This window comes from Chenopodium album, chromosome 4, assembly GCF_948465745.1.
Source record: "Chenopodium album chromosome 4, dcCheAlbu1.1, whole genome shotgun sequence".
Lineage (NCBI taxonomy): Eukaryota > Viridiplantae > Streptophyta > Magnoliopsida > Caryophyllales > Amaranthaceae > Chenopodium > Chenopodium album.
This window is the reverse complement of record NC_137837.1, coordinates 64,718,842-64,741,911: the sequence shown is the minus strand read 5'-3', so window position 1 is coordinate 64,741,911 and position 23,070 is coordinate 64,718,842. Positions and strand designations below refer to the sequence as shown.

The following is a 23,070-nucleotide window of genomic DNA, read 5'->3' as shown; positions in this document are numbered from 1 at the left end:
ATAAAATACATATTGTTTGCCTAATTAATTATTTTTAAAATAATGTTTTTGTATTTCAAGTTTTGCAAGGTCCAAAAGGATGGTCCGTTGACAATCAAGGAGCTTAATGAAGTTCGTGACATGTTGGCGTCTTTCATCACCTTCAACATGTAAATGGCATTGTAATTATAAATTATTTATGTTAACTTTTGAACTGTATATAACTTATTATTCATTATATATGTGTACTTACTATTATTTGTATATGTAAGCAACTTTTTTTTTTTTTTTGTATTGTGTTTGTGAATATTTATATCTATATATATAATTGAATTCTTGTATCTAATATTATTTTTGTATATTTTTGTATATAATAATATTATTATTAGTTATTATAATAATAAAATTATTAATTATTATATTTAATATAATTGCTGGAATTACAGGTTATTATTATTGCAGGTTTTTTTAAAAAATATTATTGCACGATGGAAAAAAAAAACCAAAAAAAAAAAATTACATAAACCGGTTAGGCAGCAATCGGTGCCTAAACTATCCACCACCCAAAAAAAAAAATGGCGGGTGAGCAGTATTAGGCACCGGTTAACCGGTGCCTATTCCACCCTATGGCACCGGTTTTGAACCGGTGCCAAAAAGCATGTTTTTGGCACCCCTCAAATAGGCAGCGGTTCAAACCGATGCCTTAGACCGGGTTTGAACCGCTGCCAATTGCTGTTTTTCTACTAGTGCTTTACAAAACACAATACCGCATTTACAAGTTCTAGATACACCTAGCAAAGTTCGAAGTTGCTTTCGCCCTCGACGTGAATGGTTGATAATTTCTGAGGGTTTGGATCCAGTCCAATTTCTAACTTCATCTCCTTAATTTTATTATTTAATTTTATTTTTTCCTAGAAGTTACTGACGTGTGTATTTTGTTATTCAAAAGAGGTACGAGGCATCAACGTGAGTAATTTTATTACTCTATTCTTTAGAAAGCATGCTTAGATTTTAATCTTGTTAGTATCATGCCTAGGATCTTGCTATTATTATTAGACTTTATTGAGATTATGATTGAGAGTATGATGATTGTTGTGTTTATGATTAATATCATGTTGCTTAATTTATCATTGTTATTGCTTGGTCACGCCTTTTTTGCAGGATTAAAGAGAATTTGTACTTGAAATCACGCCTAATAAGATAATTAATTTGGTTTAGGCTAATATGATTTTAATTCAAGTGATCGCCAATAATAAATTTACTTATGCATTAATATTCAACCAACATAGATTAAACAGGTTTAGGGTTAACCTAATGATTGCATGTTAGTCAGAAAGCGCACATGAATATGAGAAGAATAAAGTAGAGGCCTATTTTATAGGGCGGGTTCAATCTCTTTTAAATTGGATTCGTACTTTCATTCCCGAATGTCCAGTCATGGTTCCAGACCACTATGGAGTTAGTGATCTCATAAATGTGAAGGGGTGTAACCTTCACCCTGTGAACGGTTTACAAGCTCCTAAAACTTGTTGGCGACTCTTTTGCTCTTGTTCTTTCCCTTTGGACGCCACCATGCTTAAGTGTATGATCACAGTGGGGTTCAAGTTTGGGATGCTTGAAATATTCCCTTCAGTGATATAACTTGCTATTTTTTTTATAATGAGTGTGGTGTTCTGTGTAGATACATTTCTATTGTGCTTAAACAAAATAAGAAAACAAAGACTACCTTTTTTTCCTCTAGCGCTACAAGCTAGATTATGAGTAGCCTTAAAATGGATACAACTAAACTTAGAACTAGAATTACAAAAACATAAACTATTATTAAGTTTCTTCCTTGGATGTTCAAAGAGAATCATTACCGTACCACCCTTTCTCTTCATATGTATGAAAACTAGACATAATGTTATGATAGGCTACATTAAGAAGCAAACTCGTTTTTCTTCTTCGAGCCCTTTATCTAGTTCTCTACTTTTGCAGATCTGGATTGTTGGTCATGGCTTCAGAAAATCTTTTCTACCTTGACTTACTCTTGAACTTGGGCGATAGAAGAACGTTGTCCTTCCTAAGAACTGGCCCACTAGGTCACAGACTTGATGCTCCTTCAATTCCTTGTTGCACTCAACTTCTTGTTGCAGATACACATAATTCAATTCCACATTAACAAAGGCATTCTCCTCTCCATTAGTTGATGACGACTTTTTTTAGACTGGTGTCATCATCATGGGTAACACTCGAAGTGGGTATCGAGTGAGAGACCGCTGCTTCCCTCAAACTATATTTATGGGGGGTCTCCATTATGATATGTACTTTTGGGGTGAGGGTACATAGCCTCAACATAGACATTAATTGTGGTTGATATAGAGCCACAACTCTTTCCCTTGCCTCAAACTTATCAATATTCAAGGGATCTTCATTTCCCTTTACAGCTATGTAGATTAAGAGTTGACTGTGTTCATATAATTAATGTTCTCCCTTCGTCCTTGAATGTTTGTTACTTTTGATGAATATTCATGAGAATTAAGGTGGAGAAAATAGAGTAATGACAATATATGGAAAAGTGAAATTCCCAACCAATAAAGTAATAAAAGTGCATGGAAAAAAAATCTCAATTAAAAAAATAATTCAAGTACATGGGAAAGAGAAATTGAGAGATTTAGGAGTGTAAAAAATTAAATTATTCAAAAGTTGGCTCAATATTTATGAAATCTTAGGGTAAAATAAGAAGTGGGCTTAATAAAGGCAAAAAAAAAAAAAAAAAAAAAAGGCTTGTTGTAATACGCATCGTATGCGTAATATGAACAGATTAAGGATACTGCCAAACATCACCGTTTAGCTTCCCATGCAAGAGTAAATATTGCCGCTCAGAACCTTATGCTCGATTAGACATTTCATTGCATGTTTAATATATCGAGTAAACATTGTTCATGCAAGAGTATAATAAATCCCCGCATAATCTGAAGGACATATACACAACAATTATCGGAGTATCTAAAAGCTTTCTTTTGATCTCTTTGAGATCCTTTGTTGTAAAACCAATCTTTTTTATTTTTATTTTTTTATTTTAAAAAAAAAATAATTATGATAGTATGAAATGTGCTAAACATATAGGGCCACCCAAAATGACAAAAGTGAAAAACATTATAATTCGAGGACGGAGGGAGTATGATTTATCTTGTTTAGAAATATGTAACATTAAGGTATGTTTACTGAATTCAATAAACAATCCGAGCAATGCACGGGACACAAAAGTAGTTATGCATGTAGTAGTACATTTTTTCTATCCTATTTATTTGCAAACAAATAGCAGCTATGCGCTAAGGGTTAACCGAACCCAACCAGGGGCTAGATTAAGCCGACCGGATTATGACCCAAAGATAAAATTGATCAAATCGAATCCGACCTGTATACCTTAATTCAGATTAACCGTTGCATCTGTAATTTTTATTTTTTTTTTATTTTTTTTGAATGGATTGCATCTGTAAATCAGTAAATTAAATACACTTTGTTACGAAAATTGATTTTGGCACACCCTTTATTGATTTTGGCACACCCCTATGTGAGAAGAGCATAGAAAATTGTGCTCTCACATAGCGCTGTGCCAAAATCATTTCCCTTTGTTACCCTATTGATCTAAATTTGACACAAAGTTATACTCTTGTTATGAAAAAGTACAGTAGTAAAGTCAAAACTCAAACTTGGACTTTTGTTCCCGCATTGAGGTTTGATCTTTGAAGTAATCGAGAATTCTAGGGTTCATCTTCCAACCCAAAAATGGCGCAAGAGAAGAACAAATTCAGTATAATCGTTCCTACTTACAACGAACGTCTTAACATTGCACTCGTTGTATACCTCATGTTCAAACATCTCAAGTAATCATCCCTTTTCCCCCTTTTTCGTCTTTCTAATTTCTGCTTGATTTGGCTTTAATTATAGAAAAATTCTGCGCAATTTTTTAATATAGAAGTTGTATTACAATTTATTTATGTAATTATTTATTGATTGAGATTTAGTTGCTGGAATTGTGTAATTATGATTGTTGATCTGATTTGAAGTCCGATCGTCATGTGATGATGAACTCATAACACTTTTGATGGGATTATTGTTATTTATTTATTTATTTTTGAGGGAATTAGGAATGCAAGTAATTAAGAGAATTTTGAGGATTATTGGGTGTCTGATTCATTGATTTATTTTAAAAATTGTACATGTACAAGATTCGAGGGGAGGCGGGTGGTGGGCAGTATTTTCTTTCCAGATTGAATCCGGTGTCGAAAATCTGGGTTTATCGTTGTTTTTGTTTTAGAATATTGGGATATTTAAGTGTACCGTCCCAGTAATTTGGATTCGGTACTCTATTGACACAGTCTTAGGGATGGGACTCTGTAAGGAGAGCCAGGATTTGATTCATGATCTGTAGGTTGTTAAATGGAGTTCACTATGTATGGATTGTTGATGATTGTTGTCGTTCCGTTTGATATTTGAATACTAGTTGGTTGAGTTTAATTGCTGCATTTGTAATTGTGGTATGCTGGTACCTTCTGTTCATGATTTTGTACCAGTAATTTTAAGGGGGAATTTTATTGTAACAGAAATTGGTTGATTGGATCTGCCAGAAGCTCAGTGTTATTGCAAAGGGGTGAGGGGAAGAAGTTAATATCAGCCTTATTGTTGCCAGGCTGATAAGCTAGGATTGTATGACGGATTATACTTACTGATATCAGTTATATTATAAGAGAACATGCTAACTCATATGATTAAGTTTGTATTAAGTTATCTTCCCTGTAAATTGAAGCTGTCTAATGTTAACTATGTGGTTTGTTATGTGTTGTGTATAACGTAATGCTTTCCCGATTTTCTGTTCTCTTTTCATCTGTATGGTTCCTCTTTTTCTTTGGTTAATTCTGGTCCGGGAGAGAAGGGAAGAGAGTCCTGGATTGTAGTAGCTTTAAGCTATGATGTATCTTCCATCCTAAATGTCCATTCTAAAACCGATTTTTCTGTACTCCTTTTCACTTGAGGAAAAGGAGGTCAATCAATCAATCAATCAATCAAAGCCTTAATCCCAAAAGTGGGGTCGGCTAACATGAACCAAATTTGATTATTCCGTGTAGTCATCAACATAAATCTTTCTCCTCCATCCCTTACGATCCAAAACTTCATCCTCACGTAAATCCATGCACTTCATATCCTTCCTCACTCCTTCCAACCAAGTCATCTTTGGTCTCCCTCTTCCTCGTTTAATCCCTCCATGGTCCCACTCTTCCACTCTTCGCACCGGTGCACCCTCGGGTCTCCGTCTTACATGTCCAAACCAACGCAGACGATTTTCCCTTAATTTATCTACAATGCCCGCCACACCTACTTTCTTGCGAATAACCTCATTTCTGATTCTATCTCTTAAAGTGTTTCCACACATCCACCTTAACATGCGCATTTCCGTAACCTCCATCTTTTTAATATGCTCTTTCTTAGAAGCCCAACATTCTGTACCATAGAGCAACACTGGTCTTATGGCAGTCCTGTAGAATTTTCCCTTCAACTTTAAGGGAATGCTGCGGTCGCATAGCACTCCCGTGGCCGCTCTCCATTTAAGCCACCCTGACTTAATCCTGTGGGTCACGTCTTGATCAATGTCACCATTCTTCTGGATGATCGACCCTAGGTACTTAAAACATTCACTCATGGTCAAATCCTTTCCATCCAAACTCACCACTTCATTGCTTGTCCCCCTCTGAGTGCCAAAACGACATACCAAATATTCAGTCTTACTCCGACTTAGCTTAAACCCTCTAGATTCCAACCTTTGCCTCCATTGCTCCAACTTGACATTAACCCCATCCTTAGTCTCATCCACCAAAACGATATCATCTGCGAACAGCATACACCATGGAACCTCATCTTGAATTGGTCTAGTTAATTCGTCTAGAACCGTTGCAAAAAGAAAAGGGCTTAATGCAGACCCTTGATGCAATCCGATTGTAATAGGGAAATCTTTTGTCAACCCTCCGCATGTCCTCACATTTGTTGACACATCCCGATACATATCCTTAACTAGGTCTACATACCTTCGTGGGATACCTTTCTTCAACATTGCCCACCAAAGTATCTCTCTTGGCACCTTGTCATATGCCTTCTCTAAATCAATAAAGACCATATGAAGATCTTTCTTCTTTACCCTATAAAACTCCATCATTTGTCTTATCAAATGGATTGCCTCCATAGTAGATCTCCCAGGCATAAAACCAAATTGGTTATCTGAAATGCTTGTGCATGCCCTCAACCTTTGTTCAATCACCCTTTCCCACAACTTCATAGTATGGCTCATAAGCTTAATTCCTCGATAGTTAGAACAATCTTGAGCGTCTCCTTTGTTTTTATAAACCGGGACCAAGGTGCTCTTCCTCCAATCTTGTGGGATCCTTGTAGCCGTCCATATCTTGTTGAAAAGGTTTGTTAACCAATCAATACCAATCTTACCCAAACACCTCCACACCTCTATCGGTACCCCATCAGGGCCAACCGCCTTCTTAGGTTTCATCTTCCTCAGTGCAATCTCCACCTCTACTCTCCTAATCCTTCGCACATACTCCATGTTGATTTCTTCATCACTCATAGAGGTATCTCCTATCACAACTCCATTACTTCCATTAAATAATTCATCGAAGTACCCCTTCCACCTGTCCTTGATGCCCTCCTCTTGCACTAGGACCATTTGGTTCTTATCTTTGACACACTTCACCATGCCAATATCCTTCCTTGCCTCTTGTCTTCTCTTTGCCATCTTATAAATGATCCTTTCTCCCTCCTTGGAATCAAGCTTTTCATAAACCTCCTGATATGCCTTTTCTTTTGCTTGGCGAACAGCTGCCTTTGCCTTACTCTTAGCCTCCTTATACGCTGCAAAGGTTTCATCCCTCCTACATTTTCCTAAGGCTTGATAGCATTCCCTTTTTTGCTTAATTACTGCTTTCACCTCTTCATTCCACCACGAAGTATCTCTCTGTACCGAAGTTCTTCCCCTTACTTCCCCTAAGACCTCTTTGGCCACTCTTAGGAAACAGTTCTTCATTCGTAACCAGGTCATGTCCGGATCCACCTCTCCATCCCAATCCGCTTCTTCAATTACCTTTTCTGTAAAAACCTTAGCTTTTGCATCCCTTAGGGTCCACCATCTTATCCTTGGTTCTTCTTGTCTAACTTTTTTCTTCGCCTTCTCTTTCAGACGAATAGTCATTACCAATAGCCGGTGTTGGGTGACCACACTCTCCCCTGGGATAACCTTACAGTTTATGCAACTTTGTCTATCTATGCTCCTTGTGAGCAGGAAGTCTATTTGAGTTGCATTTGCTCCATTCCGAAGGTGAAGAAGAAAAAAAAAGTATTGCAAGTTGAAAGAGAGGCATGCCCCCATAAATAAAAATAAGTGGAAAATTAGGCCTTTCAAGAGTTTCGACTATGATCCTAATTTTTCCTGTAAAGTTGCAATATTTAGTGAGCTCAACTTATCTTAGGAACAATTTTACTTTTCCTTCTTAAACAATAAATAATTTCTGCTCAGCAGGTGTGATAAACATACAATACGATGATACAAACAACCATATATCTTAAATTGAAAATCTCCTTGTTTTTTCATGCGCTTATTCTGGCAGACAGAGTAGTATCATAGTACTATTACACTACCCAGCTTTTATCCGTGCTGTCACTTACCACAGTTGTTGGACTTTCTTGATTTCTTTAGTGGCCAAGCCAAAATTTAGAAGGTTTGTTGGCTTGGGATTTTTTGCATGCATCAATCTTTCTTTCTTTCTTAATATTCATCTTATGATAAACTCTATGTGAGAACCTAAAAATTATTAATTGATGTGGAGCTTTTGAGGAGTCGTGGAAAATTACAATATCACTTTGCAATTTTCTGAAGTCAATGTTCATGATAGTGTTTGTGGTATCCTGTATGTAGGGATATCGACTTTGAAATAATTATCGTGGATGATGGGAGTCCAGATGGCACTCAAGAAATTGTTAAACAATTGCAGCAAGTATACGGGGATGGTCGAATAGTAAGTGTTGTAAATATTTTCTGCTCCTTCAACTAACATGCTCAATTTTGGTTACTCCTATTGTTCTGATCACTTATTTTCTTCTTAACCTTTCAGATTTTGGCAGCTAGACCTAAGAAACTTGGACTAGGTAGGCTTTAATTCTTGTTGACTTGTTGGTGTTAAATTGAAGAGACCTATGTCATATTCGATGGATTTTGCAGGAACTGCATATGCTCATGGGTTGAAGCATGCATCTGGCAATTTTGTTGTAATTATGGATGCTGATCTCTCGCATCATGTATGTATGTCTCACATTAATATAGCTTGTTAAATAGATCCAGTTTGGATTCAAGTTTACCTTGCCTACATTAATTTCGTTTTTTCCTTCTACATGGACATTAGTGCAGAATATTACCGTGAATCAGTCTCATCTCTAGAATTTCATTATGTTTTAGCGTGACAACTACTAAGTCACTATTTGTTTGGTTTTATTTATCAATTATTTCGTTTTCAAACATCGTAAATCCTAGATCATTGTCATAGCTAATCAGCGTAGCTTTCATGCTAGAGTGCAGTTTCGTTTTTTTCGTTCTGGAAAGCCACACATTTACCAAATGTAGCTGATTGTCTCATCCCCCAGTTAAAGATACTTGGATAAATCTTTGGTTTGTAGAGGCTGCAAATTCTGGTTCATTATTGTATTTAGCATCATGCTAGTGTTTTTGGAAGAGGGTTTGGTATTTCCGTTTGACTTGAAATGGAACATGTTTATAGAGAGTAGCAAATAATGCTGAGTACAGAATTATTGGGTAGTAACATTTTGCAATTACCTTGCAGTATGGAAAAGGCCTTGCTTGACAGCGGAATGTCTGGTTGGCTGTTGGTCGTAATTATCTGTGTTAATTAATAATTATGTATTGAGAAACTTGAATCGGCCTTGACTTTCTATTTTTCTTTCTCTTACAGCCAAAGTATTTACCAAGCTTCATCAAGAAACAAATGGATACAGGTGCAAGTATAGTAACTGGAACTCGTTATGTTAGCGGTGGTGGTGTACATGGGTGGAATCTTATGCGCAAGCTTACAAGCAGGGGGGCAAACGTACTTGCACACACTATTCTTTGGCCAGGTGTTTCAGATTTGACTGGATCATTTCGGCTCTACAGAAAATCTGTTCTTGAAGATCTCATCAGCTCTTGTGTCAGCAAAGGTTATGTATTTCAAATGGAGATGATTGTCAGAGCTTCAAGAAAAGGCCATCATATTGAAGAGGTTCCCATAACATTTGTTGATAGAGTGTACGGAAGCTCAAAACTTGGTGGATCTGAAATAGTTGAGTATTTAAAAGGCCTTGTATATCTTCTGTTTACAACTTAATACCTGTAATTAACAGCTTTTTTCCGGGATTTGGCATAGCAAATGTGTGTGATGAGACTTTAAACAGGAGAGAATTTCTTGTCCTACATCGTGAATTTTTTTGCCCTGGTCTGGGTTAGGTTAAAGATTATACAGTTTTGTTTCCGATGATTGGGCATCATGTTACAGTCAAGTTCATCCCTATTATTTTACCTTGTACTACTGTGGATGCTTTTTTTATTTACCCTTTATATTTTATAGTATATTGTAAGGTGAAAAGGTTCATTATGTGTAAAAGTCCATTAAGCAACATCTTTAAGACCTTGATTTATCCAAACAGTTATTTGAGGGTAGCAAAGTTCAAGCACAGGATGGTTGAAGGATGTGCGACAATGCGATATAGGCCACTCCTTGTAAACAAACTTCTGCCTAAACTGCAAATGATCTTTTTAACTTTCAATTTCTTACACACGCTAGCTTGATATTCTGCCTTGAGTTGTACGAACAAATTACAACAAAGTTAATGTTAACTATGGTAAACAATCTTCACAACAATACGCAGAGACTGATATATGTTCTTTGACAAATCTATATCATTAGTCCAGCTCAGAAACCGACATAACCAACATTGTTGAGAAATGAATGTGGTACACCATGGAAGAGGGCCAATTAGAGATCCGACCTATTAAGAGAATACCTGATGAGGACAATCCATATCGAATTCTCACAACAAATAGGTGAGCACCATTGTGGATATGTGGGTTGAACTCAACAGACAGAAAAGTAATGAAGCTGTTGAATGGCTGTCTTAGAAAATTATCGACAAACAAGATCAATGCAAATGATGCCAAACAGAGGGGTGCTCTTCTTTGGGTACTCATGTTAAAAGAAGACTATACGTTACATAATACCTTAGTACGGAGTAGAATCTAAAACAGAGTACGCTATAGTTATCATACAAAAGATAGCACTTCAAATATCAAGTATGCATTTTAGCTTCACTACAAATTTTAGAATCTGTTTTCTTTTCACGAGTTTTCTCTGGTATCCATCTAGAGATTATACGCGGTTCTATTTCATAATTTTCCAAACACACCGGAGAATTGTTGTCTTTACTGATGCCTAGAACATGTAAAACTAGCAATGTCTTAGCAACACCACCACAAAGCCGAATTGTACCATACAAATCAAACCACAACTTCAGTCGTCCACTGGAGATGCCATTAATTTCCGACAGAACAAGAACAGCATATTCGGAATGGACCAAAGCTGGATGGTGGCGATAAGCAACATAATCAACACCATATTGGGATCCTGACCTAACTACCCAATTTTTCATTCTTAGATGGGCATATGCTTTGAAATACTCAAGAAACTTTTCAACTTTTGAAATCATGAAGTGCCACAGGTTCTCATAAGTTTTCACAGCACCATCGCCTCCTACAATCTTCAAACACTTCAATGTATAGCACAAGTAAAAAGCTTCTTGTAATGTAAATTCATACCAGTGTGTATCATTTTGGCTGGTCGTAATAACCCGACCAAAACATGCACGGTCCAGAAGTTCAGATTGTTCTGTATTTGCTTCAAAAAGCACCCTACATCCAGATATCGATCCCTTGCATTCTGATGTGTGTAGAGATGATTGAAGTGCAGAAACTATTCCCGACATTGGTTCTGCAAAAGCTTTTGCTTCTGCATCTTTTCCTTTCCACCGTGGACCCATTTTCTATTCAGAACAAGAATTCAATTATGTGCATCGACATTTTCTTTTGTAACGTCGACTCTATGATAATCACAATCTTGAACTCACATCCAAGTCAATATAGCTGTAAATGGAGAAATCTCTTATTGAGTAACATGAAGGTCAGCAACAGCATAATGCTTCACTATGACAGGCAATCAAGCATTCAAGCAAAGCAAATGCATATTAACTACTTAAAATAAGGAAGAAGACCTATATAAAAATTCATGCATCAAGTCTAACAATACATGAATGCCTCAAATGATAACCCGAGTTAGACTTCAGTAACTTCACTATTATATTTAATAAACAATTCATTTAAAGGCTTTGTTATCAATCAATCAGCTCACAATTCAAATTGCAGTAATTGAAGAGATAAAGCATGGTAAGGATAAACTCTTCGCCGAATACTGACCAAAAAAATTATTCTTCAGCGAAACATGTTCAGCACAACATTATGCCACCAGGCCTGTCCCATATCTTGGAAAAGGGACAGCCATCCTGGGCCAAGGAGAAATGATCCATAATCCATATCATAGTTCCATTCTAACATAAAGATTATAAACATGTAAACAAAAGGCTATAACACAATAGCAACCAAATTTGACTTTATTGTCAAATTAGGCTTGAAAATCACATAAGGTGCACAAAATAATCACATAAAATTCTTCTTGCTTAAGATCACCAACATAAAGTGCAAATTGCAAAATTCTAGCAACATAATTGCTGGATACAATCATTCATAACTTCAGTAATTACAAGTTTGCAACCAATAGTTCAAAAATCCACCTTAAAAGGACCCTAAATTGACCATACTGACAATCAATGAAGATTAAGGAAGAGGGACAGCAAAACATACAATGACGTTAAAGAAAGATAATTAATATACTAAATGCAAGGGAACAAGCTTGGAACATCTTTATGGCTAGTGCCGGCGATGGATTTTCTCAGCCCCCTTTATTTGAATTGTCAAGTAGTTCTCAACATTTGTATCCACAATCCCCGATTTAGTTATTGTATTAGTATGGTTAAGAGGTTTAAAAATTTTCTTTTTTTTTTTTTTTTTTTTTGTTTTTTTGTTTGTTTGTTTGTTTTGTTTTTTTTTTTTACAATCAACATTTTCTTTGTAGTATATATATATATTGGGCTTACATTTTATATAGAAATCTTATTTCTAGACTAGAAAATGAAGAAAAAATAACTAGAGTATCATATATTGGGCAATATTGCTATTGATTTCATTTTCTAAAATTATGATGGAATGCATATGTTTGATAAGAGCCTAATTCATACAACACCAACATAAATCAATCGATTAGCACAAAAAATTACCATTATGTCCATTATTAGTACAACAATTAGAGCAATCAATTCACCATATTCACAAACAAATTACTACAAATCTAGGTGAGAAGCTATTCCTATTTTACTCGATAATTAACAAATTAGAACAACGAAATAAGTGATTAAACATTCAATAACTCACAAATCTAACTAATTATGAGATTAAGTGTTATTATACTAAGACTATAACCTACAGCCAAAAATTAATTTATCTCCTAAACCCAAAAATTAATGAGGGTCTAACTCAAAGAGAAAATATTGAATATTATCAATACATTTACACATCATATTATTCATACATCAATGAAGTAGATTTCAGCACCCAAAAAAAAAAGCATTTTTATGAGGATTATTAAGGTTGAATTTACATAAAATTTCGGATAAAAAGGGAGAAAACTCTATGATTGAAGAAGGTTTCAACAAAATCTAACAATAAACAACTAGAAAAGCAAAGTATGAATTTATGCAATGGGAGTCAAACATAGGAATGCTACGATATTTTCAAATTAAATTTTGAAAGCAAATACAAATAATTTAGATAGAGAATCATACAAATATTATAGAGTTCTTCTGGTTAAACGAGCTGCAACTGCTGCTCTGTTCTTCAGCAACCCAGATTTTGAAGAATTTGAAAGTGAACAAATTGCGGGTTTTGGTTTTTTTTTATAAGGAAAAATTCACTTTAACAATCCCTACTTTGGCCAATTTACTTTAAATAGTCTCAACTTTTGATTATTATTTAATAGTTTCACCTTTGATATGAGTTTATCTCCGGTAGGCCCAACCGATCAACACCGAGTCAACGACCTGTTATAACAGGTAAGCATGACAAGTGATTGGTCCAATTTTTTTATTTTTATAAAAATAAAGTAAATAAAAAAGAAAAACAAAAACAAAGAACCCTAACAGCTACCACCCCCTCCCCTAGCCAGTCCCTAGCTCCAACCCCCAGCCCACTGGCCACCTCCCTTTCCCCTGAAAACGGCCGGCCTGCCCCTCCCAACCCCCGTGTCATTCTAGACATAGATAACACTCAAGTGCCACTACTATGACTGTGTTAAAATGCGGCCTTGCAATATAAGTTGTTTGGTGATTAAAACTGTTAGTAGAGAAACATCACCGACTGAACGAACATGCAATACACCCTCACCCTCCACCCGTGACCTTGGTCTACAGCAGGAGGCAGAAACAGAAGCAACGCACCAACAACAACATCAAGCCTTAGGAGCCGTTGGAGAGCAGGGGAGCAGCAGGGGACAAGTTACTTTAGCTATTTGTTTGTAATAGATTAAAGTAGTAAGATGCCAAATATGGTACATGTAGTAATTAAGGCTTGTATTGCCAATTATGTGCTTGTGATAGCAGTATAACTAGAGAAGCCTAAGAAGTAGAAAGGTATGCAGAAAATTGTAAGAAACTTTTGGAGAGTCATGGCCTAAAGCCATTGTTATCATTCACGCAAGCTTATAGCTTTCAATCAATCCAACAACCTTCCTTCTATATTCGTACCACGTAGTCCGTTGCAGTTGGTATCAGAGCCGACATGCCGCCAACGCCGTTGAATGTGACGCCGGAGAGGGTGGCGGCCCTTGAAGAGAGAGTGGAGGAAATTTTCGAGAAACTCGGTGAGGGAGAAAATTCTCTTCAACAGTAGATGAAACCATGGATAAGGTGCGACAATCGTTAGAAGGAAAAATGGATCGATTCCAGCAGGACCTAGTTCAACAAGTTAACATGACGACGAGCCGGCAAGACAAAGTCATGGATGAAATTCGCAACGCCATTAAAGCCCTGGGAAAGCAGCCTAACACGATGAACGAAGAGGTGGAGCAGCCGCAACCCCTGGGTGGTGGTTCACCGCACCTGAACACTGGGTTTAATGAGCCGCCAATCGGAACTGGAGTTTTCAACGGAGTCCGTATAGGATCGTGGGAACCCGGAGTTGGAGGGCAATACCGTTATCACAACGGAGATAACGAGAACTGAGGCAACTGGAAGTTTAGGAAGCTTGACATGCCTATTTTTGATGGGTCCGACCCCGACGGGTGGATACTAAGGAGTGAGCAGTACTTTCAGTTCTACCACCTTACGGAAGCGGAGAAACTCCAAGCCGCGGTGGTGGCAATGGACGGAGATGCCCTGCGCTGGTATCAGTGGGAAAGTCGACGCCGACCTCCAGGAGGATGGGAGGATTTGAAGGGGCGCGTGTTAGTACAATTCCGACCCGTGAACGCCGGAACGTTGCACGAGCAGTGGTTGGCGGTGGAGCAAACCACCACGGTGGTGGAGTACCGGCGGTTGTTTATTGAGAAGGCATCACCATTGGTGGATATACCTGAGAGTTTAATGAAGGGTCAATTCGTTAATGGCTTGAAGGAGGAGATAAGGGCGGAGATCCGGATGCTCAACCCGTTGACCCTAGCGGATGCCATGGATCTAGCCATACGGGTGGAAGAGAAGAATCGGGTTAACAACCCGAGGAAGAATGGGGTAGCTTATAACCGACCCGGACCCTATTCATACTTTAACAAGAGCCCAGCCTCAACACTACTCGGGTCTGGGCAGCCCAAAACACGAGCTTACAAAATCCTTCACCCAACCCAAACACGTCCAACTACAGTTCTAACCCAAACACTACTTCCCATTACCCAAATACCCACTCTTATAACCCGAATCGAGCATACCCGAACCCGAATCCAACCTTGTCAGCCCAATCTTCAGTGGCCTCAACCAACAAACCCAACCAACCGTATCCTAGCCGCAGCAACCCGAGCACCACCAGGTTCAACGGCGAGGTTCACAGGTTGACCGAGAGAGAAATCGCCGAGAAGAGGGCAAAAGGATTGTGTTTCCGGTGCGACGGGCGGTGGACCGGCCCCACCCATATTTGTACGGCCAAAGGGTTGAGTGTGTTATTAGTTGAGAAGGAAGAGACAGAGGAGGCCGGGGAGTTAGTAGCTCTGGAGGCGCCGGAGGAAGCGGAGGAGGTTCCGACCTCCGTCTCGATGAACTCTATCGTTGGGCTGACCAACCCGAAGACGATGAAGCTCATGGGCGAAGTCAAGGGAACTCCGGTGGTCGTCATGATTGACCCCGGAGCTACACATAATTTCATCTCCCTTGGAACCGTCGAGAAATTAGGAATTCCGATCACCGGAATGCCCTCTTTTGGGGTGTCCCTGGGCAACGGAGCCGCGGTCAAAGGTCGTGGCGTGTGTCAGGGAGTGCGTGTGAAATTGAAAGAGGGATTTAAAGCGAAAGAGGATTTTTTACCCCTTTAATTGGGAAACTCGGATTTGATTTTTGGGGTGCAATGGTTGGAGAAATTGGGAGAGATCATGACCAACTGGAAGTCGCAGAGCACGAGCTTTGTCGTGGAGGGAGAGAAGGTGACCATTAATGGTGATCCGAGTTTGGCATGCACCGGAATTACCCTTAAGGCGATGTTGAGGACCTTAAGGAAAGAGAATGGGGGGTTATTGGTGGAGATGAACGGCTAGGAAGGGGAGCAAAAGGGGCAGCAAGATGAAGTAGTTCCTGACTTTTTGAGAGGGGTGTTAGAAGAGCATAGTGAGGTATTTACGGATCCCAAAGGGCTACCACCGAGCCGGGGCCACGAACATTCCATTATACTTAAGGAAGGGAGTAATCCTGTGAGTGTTCGGCCATACCGATACCCACAATTCCAAAAAGACGAGATTGAAAAGCTCATCGGAGAGATGCTTGCGGCCGGGATAATTAAACCCTCAACTAGCCCGTTCTCGAGTCTCGTTCTCTTGGTAAAAAAGAAGGACGGATCTTAGAGGTTTTGTGTGGATTACCGAGCATTGAACAAAGAGACCGTGCCGGATAAATATCCGATACCGATGATCGACGAGCTACTTGATGAGTTGCATGGGGCCCGGGTGTTCTCGAAATTGGATCTCAGGATATCATCAAATATTGGTGCGACCGGAAGACACACATAAAACCGCCTTCCAAACTCATGAGGGCCACTACGAGTTCCTCGTTATGCCATTCGGCCTCACTAATGCACCGACAACATTTCAATCATTAATGAACGAGGTATTTCGACTCTACTTGCGTAAATTTGTGCTTGTATTTTTTGATGACATATTAGTGTATAGTGGCAGTGAGCATGAACATGTAGAGCATATTAAATTAGTGCTTGCTATACTTAAAAAATATGTGTTGTTTGCTAATTACAAGAAATGTGAGTTTGGCAAAGAAAGGGTGGCATACTTGGGCCACATCATTTCTAAAGATGGTGTGGCAGTGGATAATGAGAAAGTGGGCTCAATGCTCAAGTGGCCCATTCCTAAGTCCTCGAGGGATTTAAGGGGCTTTCTTGGTTTAACAGGATACTATCGGAAGTTCATTCACCAATACGCTCACATTGCACGACCTCTCACCGATCAGCTCAAAAAGGACAGTTTTGGGTGGTCGGAGGAGGCGGATGAGGCTTTCCGAGCACTCAAGTTAGCCATGGTTTCGGCTCCGGTCCTCACCATGCCCAATTTTTCCAAAATGTTCATTGTTGAATCGGATGCCTGGGGGTACGGTTTGGGAGCAGTTTTGATGCAAGAGGGGAGGCCGGTGGCGTTCTTCAGCAAGGTGTTGGGACCCCGGGGGCGGAGCAAGTCAATCTATGAGAAGGAACTTATGGTCGTTTGTTTAGCGGTTGAGAAGTGGAAGCATTACTTGTTGGGAAGGCGATTCGTGATACGGAGTGACCAACAAAGTCTTAAATACATCACTCAACAACGAGAGATTGGAGTGGAGTATCAAAAGTGGGTTCGCAAGCTTATCGGGTTTGATTTCGAGCTTCAATATAAGCCCGGGGTGGCCAATAGAGTGGCCGATGCTCTATCACGGCGGGGGAGTGATGAGGAAGGGACGGAATGTGGGGCAATGTTCACCACGCAAGGCGTGGATTGGGATTTATTGAGGGAAGAAATCGAAAGGGATCAGGAAGTTCAAAGATTGAAAAAAGAGGTGGAAGATGGGAATGGATTGCGAGGGTATGCTGTGGAAAATGACAGATTAATTTACAAAGGGAGAGTGGTAATTCCACGGAATTCTAGTCTAAAGAAGTCATTACTCCAGATTTATCACGACTCCCCCGAGGGTGGTCACACCGGCGAAACGAAGACGTACTTGAAGCTAGGGGCTGATTGGTTCTGGCAGGTATGAGGCGTGAGGTGGCTGAATATGTTCGATGCTGCTTGGTTTGCCAACGACACAAACATTCACTACAATCCCCGGCGGGGTTGCTCCAACCGTTGCCGATTCCGGAGAGAATTTGGGAGGATGTAAGCATGGACTTTATCGAGGGATTGCCTAGGTCGAAAGGGGTCGATACTATCTTTGGTGTGGTGGACCGTTTATCGAAGTATGCTCATTTTATCGGGCTTAAACACCCATTCTCGGCCTATGTAGTTGCGGAGGTGTTCATTAAGGAGATTATGAGGCTACATGGAATACCCACGAGTATAGTATCGGATAGGGACCGAATATTTCTGAGTATATTTTGGCGTGAGCTGTTTCGGATGCAAGGTACAGAGCTGAAGAAAAGTACCTCCTACCATCCTCAAACGGATGGCCAAACCGAGGTGGTCAACAAGAGGTTAGAAACCTACCTTCGTTGTTTCGCGAGTGAGCAGCCAAAAACTTGGGCCAAGTGGCTTCCTTGGGCCGAGTATTCGTACAATACGACTCCCCAATCCTCGACCCAAACTACTTCCTTTATGGCGGTCTATGGCAGACCTCCCCCAAAATTGATTAAAGGGGATACTGGGCACACTGCAGTTGGCACCGTAGAAGAGATGTTGAGGGAAAGAGATATGATGCTTGATGAATTGAAGGGTAATTTGGTTCGTGCACAGCACATAATGAAGAAGAACGCAGACCTTAAGAGGAGGGACGAAGAATTTCAGGTGGGGGACTTCGTGTTCCTCAAACTACAACCCTATCGACAGAGGTCGTTAGCAAAACGTCCTTGTGAGAAGTTGGCGGCTCGATTCTATGGACCCTATGAGGTGGTGCAACGAGTTGGGAAAGTGGCATACAAACTTCACTTGCCTGATCATTGCCGTATCCATCCCGTTTTCCACGTCTCACAATTAAAGCGTGCTGTTGGAGATGTCCCTAGTTCGCCCACTATACCCGATCAATTGACACCGGAGCTAGAGCTAGTGGTTGAGCCGGAGGCGGTGCTAGAGTTGCGGCAAGGGGAAGGACCTAATGGCAAATTGGAGGTGTTGATCCAATGGGCAGGAGTTCCTGCATTTGAGTCCACTTGGGAGGATGCCGACACGATCAATGAGCGTTTTCCGAGCTTCCAACTTGAGGACAAGGTGGGTCTTTTGGGGGGCGGTATTGCAATACACCCTCACCCTTCACCCGTGACCTTGGTCTAGAGCAGGAGGCAGAAACAGAAGCAGCGCACCAACAACAACATCAAGCCTTAGGAGCCGTTGGAGAGCAGGGGAGCAGCAGGGGACAAGTTACTTTAGCTATTTGTTTGTAATAGATTAAAGTAGTAAGATGCCAAATATGGTACATGTAGTAATTAAGGCTTGTATTGCCAATTATGTGCTTGTGATAGTAGTATAACTAGAGAAGCCTAAGAAGTAGAAAGGTATGCAGAAAATTGTAAGAAACTTTTGGAGAGTCATGGCCTAAAGCCATTGTTATCATTCACGCAAGCTTATAGCTTTCAATCAATCCAACAACCTTCCTTCTATATTCGTACCACGTAGTCCGTTGCAGAACAATTGATAAGGGCTCTTGAAAATACTCATGTTCGAAACCAACTAGTCAGATCTACAATAACTAATAATTTGATAAGACTTACGAACTATCTTCTATACTTATTTAAATGCCAGGCTATCTGTAATTAGAAAACGCCTCACTAATCTACAATATACCACTAAATGCAGAAACAGGGAAGCAGACATAACCAGATCATGAAAAGCTATACAGATAATACTTGGGGAAGGTCATGACAAGCTGCATCCAAACAGGTATTTCACAATTCAGCAACAAAGAAAGAAAATACTTCCCCACTCAATTAACCTACTGTTATTCTAGCCCCTAACTTGCCGCCCCACAACTCAATTAACTAACACCACATCATTCAAGCAACCACCCACAACCATGGTCATGACAACCAACCAGCAGCAAATTAGGCTCAAAAACAGAAGTTATTTCAAAATCAAAGAAAAAGGTATCTGTCATATGAAGGACAGTTATCAGGTCAGTCAAATGTATAAAATAACATGAGTGATACAGGAGGAAAAGTAGTAAACACAAAAACTTTACTGAGAACCACAAAATTTCCTTAAAACAAGTCCCTTGTTCAATGTGCAAAAAAAGATTATAAATTAGCAACTTTTTATAATGAAACAAACAAAGCACATTATTTCATCTTATTTTCAAGTCTATTCATTAACCCGCCAGGGGCACCCCTTGATGGGCAGCTCCGTTTCTCTCACTCTTTGCTAGCACAAGTAACATATCGATTGTAGATGAAAAAAACTAACAAAATCCTTAACTCTAAAGCATAGGAGCTGAAGTTCTAACGAGAAACCTAAGAGATAGTGACTGAAGATAATTTTCTAGGAATTTTAACTGAAGTCTCTTCTTTCCCTAGCAGCGAAACATGTCGACAGCTACACAAGTACACATCAGCATAATAACAGTCAACTCTTTCCTTAAAGAAGTAGGATACTTGCTTTGGTACAGCAAGACAAAAGTTTAGTTTATATCACAGATAATGAAGAGCCACAAGAAGCTGATACCGAAAATCATCCGGCATTAAGCGTGGGCATAACTAATATAGTTACGGATCAATTAATTCTGGCATCATTCAGTTCTGCATAGAGTAAATGCATTGGATTGGCCGTAAATTTTAACAACCACTAGTCCACAATCCTCCCCACTACTCAATAGTTGGGGCAATCTAATTTAAATGGAGGGATTTTCAATCATGTATACACATTCGTGTCACCGTATGTCAACAGAAATTAATCAAACAGCATGGTAAAATATAGTAAAAGAAACAGCGATACAGATTAAATCTCTTCAATTGTAGATGAAAAAAACTACATTAATTACCTATATTGCCTAATTTGCAACGCAGCTGACAGTTTAAAAGCAAAGTATACATAAAGAAATTGAAAATAATTAGGGATTTTTGCATAATAAATCGATTTTGAATGGTTTGACATTAATTGACACCAATGATAACCCTAAAATTCGCAATTGACAGCGAGATTAAAATCAATTCAATCAATTCGCAATGGAAACCAGATCAAAATCAATTCAATCAATTCGCAACTCAGTCAATTCGAAATTCAATCAATAATCAGATTAAAATCAATTCGCAATTCGCAATGAAAATCAGATTAAAATAAGAAATTGGACAAAAAACTCAATGATAACCCAAAAATCGCAATTAGCAAATTGCAATATGAAAAAGATGGAATGATCGGTAGGAAGGGGAAGAATGCGTAACTAACCTGGGAGGAATTGTGGTGGCGTAGCGGCGGCAGATGAAGACGACCGGCGACGGATTTGATCGGAAGTTCTGAACTTGGCCTTGGTTTTTTTTTTTTTTTTTTTTTTTGAGGAAGAACAGTATGTGCTGTACGTGAATAAGGATTAAGGAGTGATAGTTGGTTCTTGTGTATAAATCATAATTTTGTTTCAAATATAAATTATAACTAGATTAGTGCCCGTGCAATGCACGAATTTAACCAAAAAATTTAATTTTGCATAAATAAAAGTTGTATATTATTATTGAAATAGTTTTAAAATAATACGTGACTTTCTACAATAATAATAATAATTTTTGATATTATAGTCCTTAATTCAATGGTATTTATGAAGTGATAAAGAAAATCAAACAAAATAGGGATTTGATATGGTAAAATGGGTTTAAATAGAGGAAATAGAGTTTAGCTGATAGTCAAAGTGATCTTGCAATTTTTTGGAGAAAACAAAATAGTCACATTAGTTTATTTTTCTCAGCACAATATAAAATGCATCTCAGGGCCTGTTCACATTTACTGAACTGAGCTGAATTGAACTGAACTGAACTGATTGGAGCTGAACTGAATTGAACTGAACTGATTTGAACTGAACTGAACTGAATTAAATTGAGCTGAAATGAATATTTTATGTGAGAGGGAAATTAAGAGCTGAACTGAACTGAACTGAACTAAACTGATTGGAGTTGAACTGAACTGAACTGAACTGATTGGAGCTGAACTGAATTGAACTGAAATTAAGTAAATGTGAACAGGCCCTCATTATATAAAAAATGTATGTTTACCCAAAAAAAAATATTCAAATAGGAAATCGATTATATTATACAAATATTATTTTAAAAGATTTTGGTAAGAAAAGATACGAATTATAATATTTAGAATAAAATTTTAGTTGATTGTGTATATACATTGAAGATATAAGAAAACCAATAACAAATCATATCAATCTATCTATATTCTATGTATATACTAAAACAGAGGACGCTGAACCTACAACTTGACACATGTCACTCTTTGATTATAAATTTTCCCGCTTATTCTTCTTATCTTACATATATCAACTAAATCTTATTATGATATTCTAAATCGCTATAAATATGTATATTCATATAATTTAAAATATATTCTTATACTTATAAGATCAATTTATAACAAAATATATTAACACTATTTATTGATTGCACTAAATATATTACAATTCCAATCATTGATTGCACAAAATCTTTTATAAATTAAATTATGATATAATATTCCTATAATAGTGATGCAATAATAGTATAACTCTAAGAAACGATAACTAAAATTTGCATTTTTATCATTTATATAAATGGCATATGACATGATTAATAATTTCACATCTCTCAAAGAAAATTGGAAGATAAAAGTTAGAATAGTTAGAATTTATTACGCTCCAATCCCGCCCATTTCCGCTATTCTAAATAAATTAAAGAGTTTAATTTTCTATGTCAAAATATTTTTTAAACATGGCCTTTATATATCTTCTATAAATCTTACGTATGGATACTTAATAAATATCTTTGGCATCATATAATTTATGATTTTTAGTAAGTTACAATTATTGACGGAAATATTTGATCAAATAGTATTAATTTACACATACTTAACAAAGTATCAACTAAATAAGTTTAAAAAGAACTATTATAAACGACTCATACATATTGAAAAAATTCCTAAAGTTTATAATGTTTTACAAAATTGCATCATATCATGTCAATATACAAATATACTTTGTAATATATTCTATAAATTGTCAAAATATTGATTTCAAGTCAAATTTTTGCCAAAAAAATGTAACTTATACTGTTTATTTTAAAGTTGTCAAATTTCACGCAAAATTATAAATAAGAAATCTACATATACTTGAAATAATATCCTAAATTAGTTTGATTAAAAGATGGACATGGACCAGTCAATCGGGTCGGGTGTGGGTTTGAGCATTCCGGATCTCGGGTCATTTCAGGTTGGGTCACTTTATTTTACGAATCGAAAAATGTTCAACTGTAACTCAAAGTTTTGGGTCAACCCAACGGTTTAG

At 38.0% G+C, this 23,070-nt stretch overlaps 1 protein-coding gene and 1 pseudogene across 3 annotated transcripts; one reads left to right on the top strand and one right to left on the bottom strand.

Annotated features, from left to right (window-relative positions):
* Window positions 1-3,617: 3,617 nt before the first annotated feature.
* On the top strand, window positions 3,618-9,542 carry LOC145629199 (dolichol-phosphate mannosyltransferase subunit 1-like). The gene is made up of 5 exons (XM_081681740.1): window positions 3,618-3,848; window positions 7,937-8,036; window positions 8,133-8,166; window positions 8,240-8,316; window positions 8,985-9,542. Exons 1-5 carry the CDS (start codon window positions 3,751-3,753, stop codon window positions 9,393-9,395), a joined length of 720 nt encoding a protein of 239 aa, XP_081537866.1. The 5' UTR covers window positions 3,618-3,750; the 3' UTR covers window positions 9,396-9,542.
* A 762-nt stretch (window positions 9,543-10,304) lies between these two features.
* LOC145629198 (tRNA-splicing endonuclease subunit Sen2-1 pseudogene) lies at window positions 10,305-21,134 on the bottom strand (annotated as a pseudogene). Of its 2 annotated transcripts, none has more exons than XR_014111598.1 (2): window positions 20,985-21,134; window positions 10,305-11,203 (listed from the first exon to the last, which is right to left on the bottom strand). The product of XR_014111598.1 is annotated as a tRNA-splicing endonuclease subunit Sen2-1 pseudogene, transcript variant X1 (transcript). The 2 variants fall into 2 exon arrangements; XR_014111599.1 differs by having other exon boundaries at window positions 10,305-11,103; window positions 20,985-21,132.
* Between the last annotated feature and the right edge of the window lie 1,936 nt (window positions 21,135-23,070).

Bases quoted from the DNA above. Each gene is read 5' to 3' on its own strand.
- LOC145629199 (XM_081681740.1), top strand. From the start codon at position 3,751: ATGGCGCAAGAGAAGAACAAATTCAGTATAATCGTTCCTACTTACAAC. The intron at 3,849-7,936 runs GTAATCATCCCT...TCCTGTATGTAG, and splicing joins CTCATGTTCAAACATCTCAA to GGATATCGACTTTGAAATAA. The intron at 8,167-8,239 runs GTAGGCTTTAAT...TGGATTTTGCAG, and splicing joins ACCTAAGAAACTTGGACTAG to GAACTGCATATGCTCATGGG.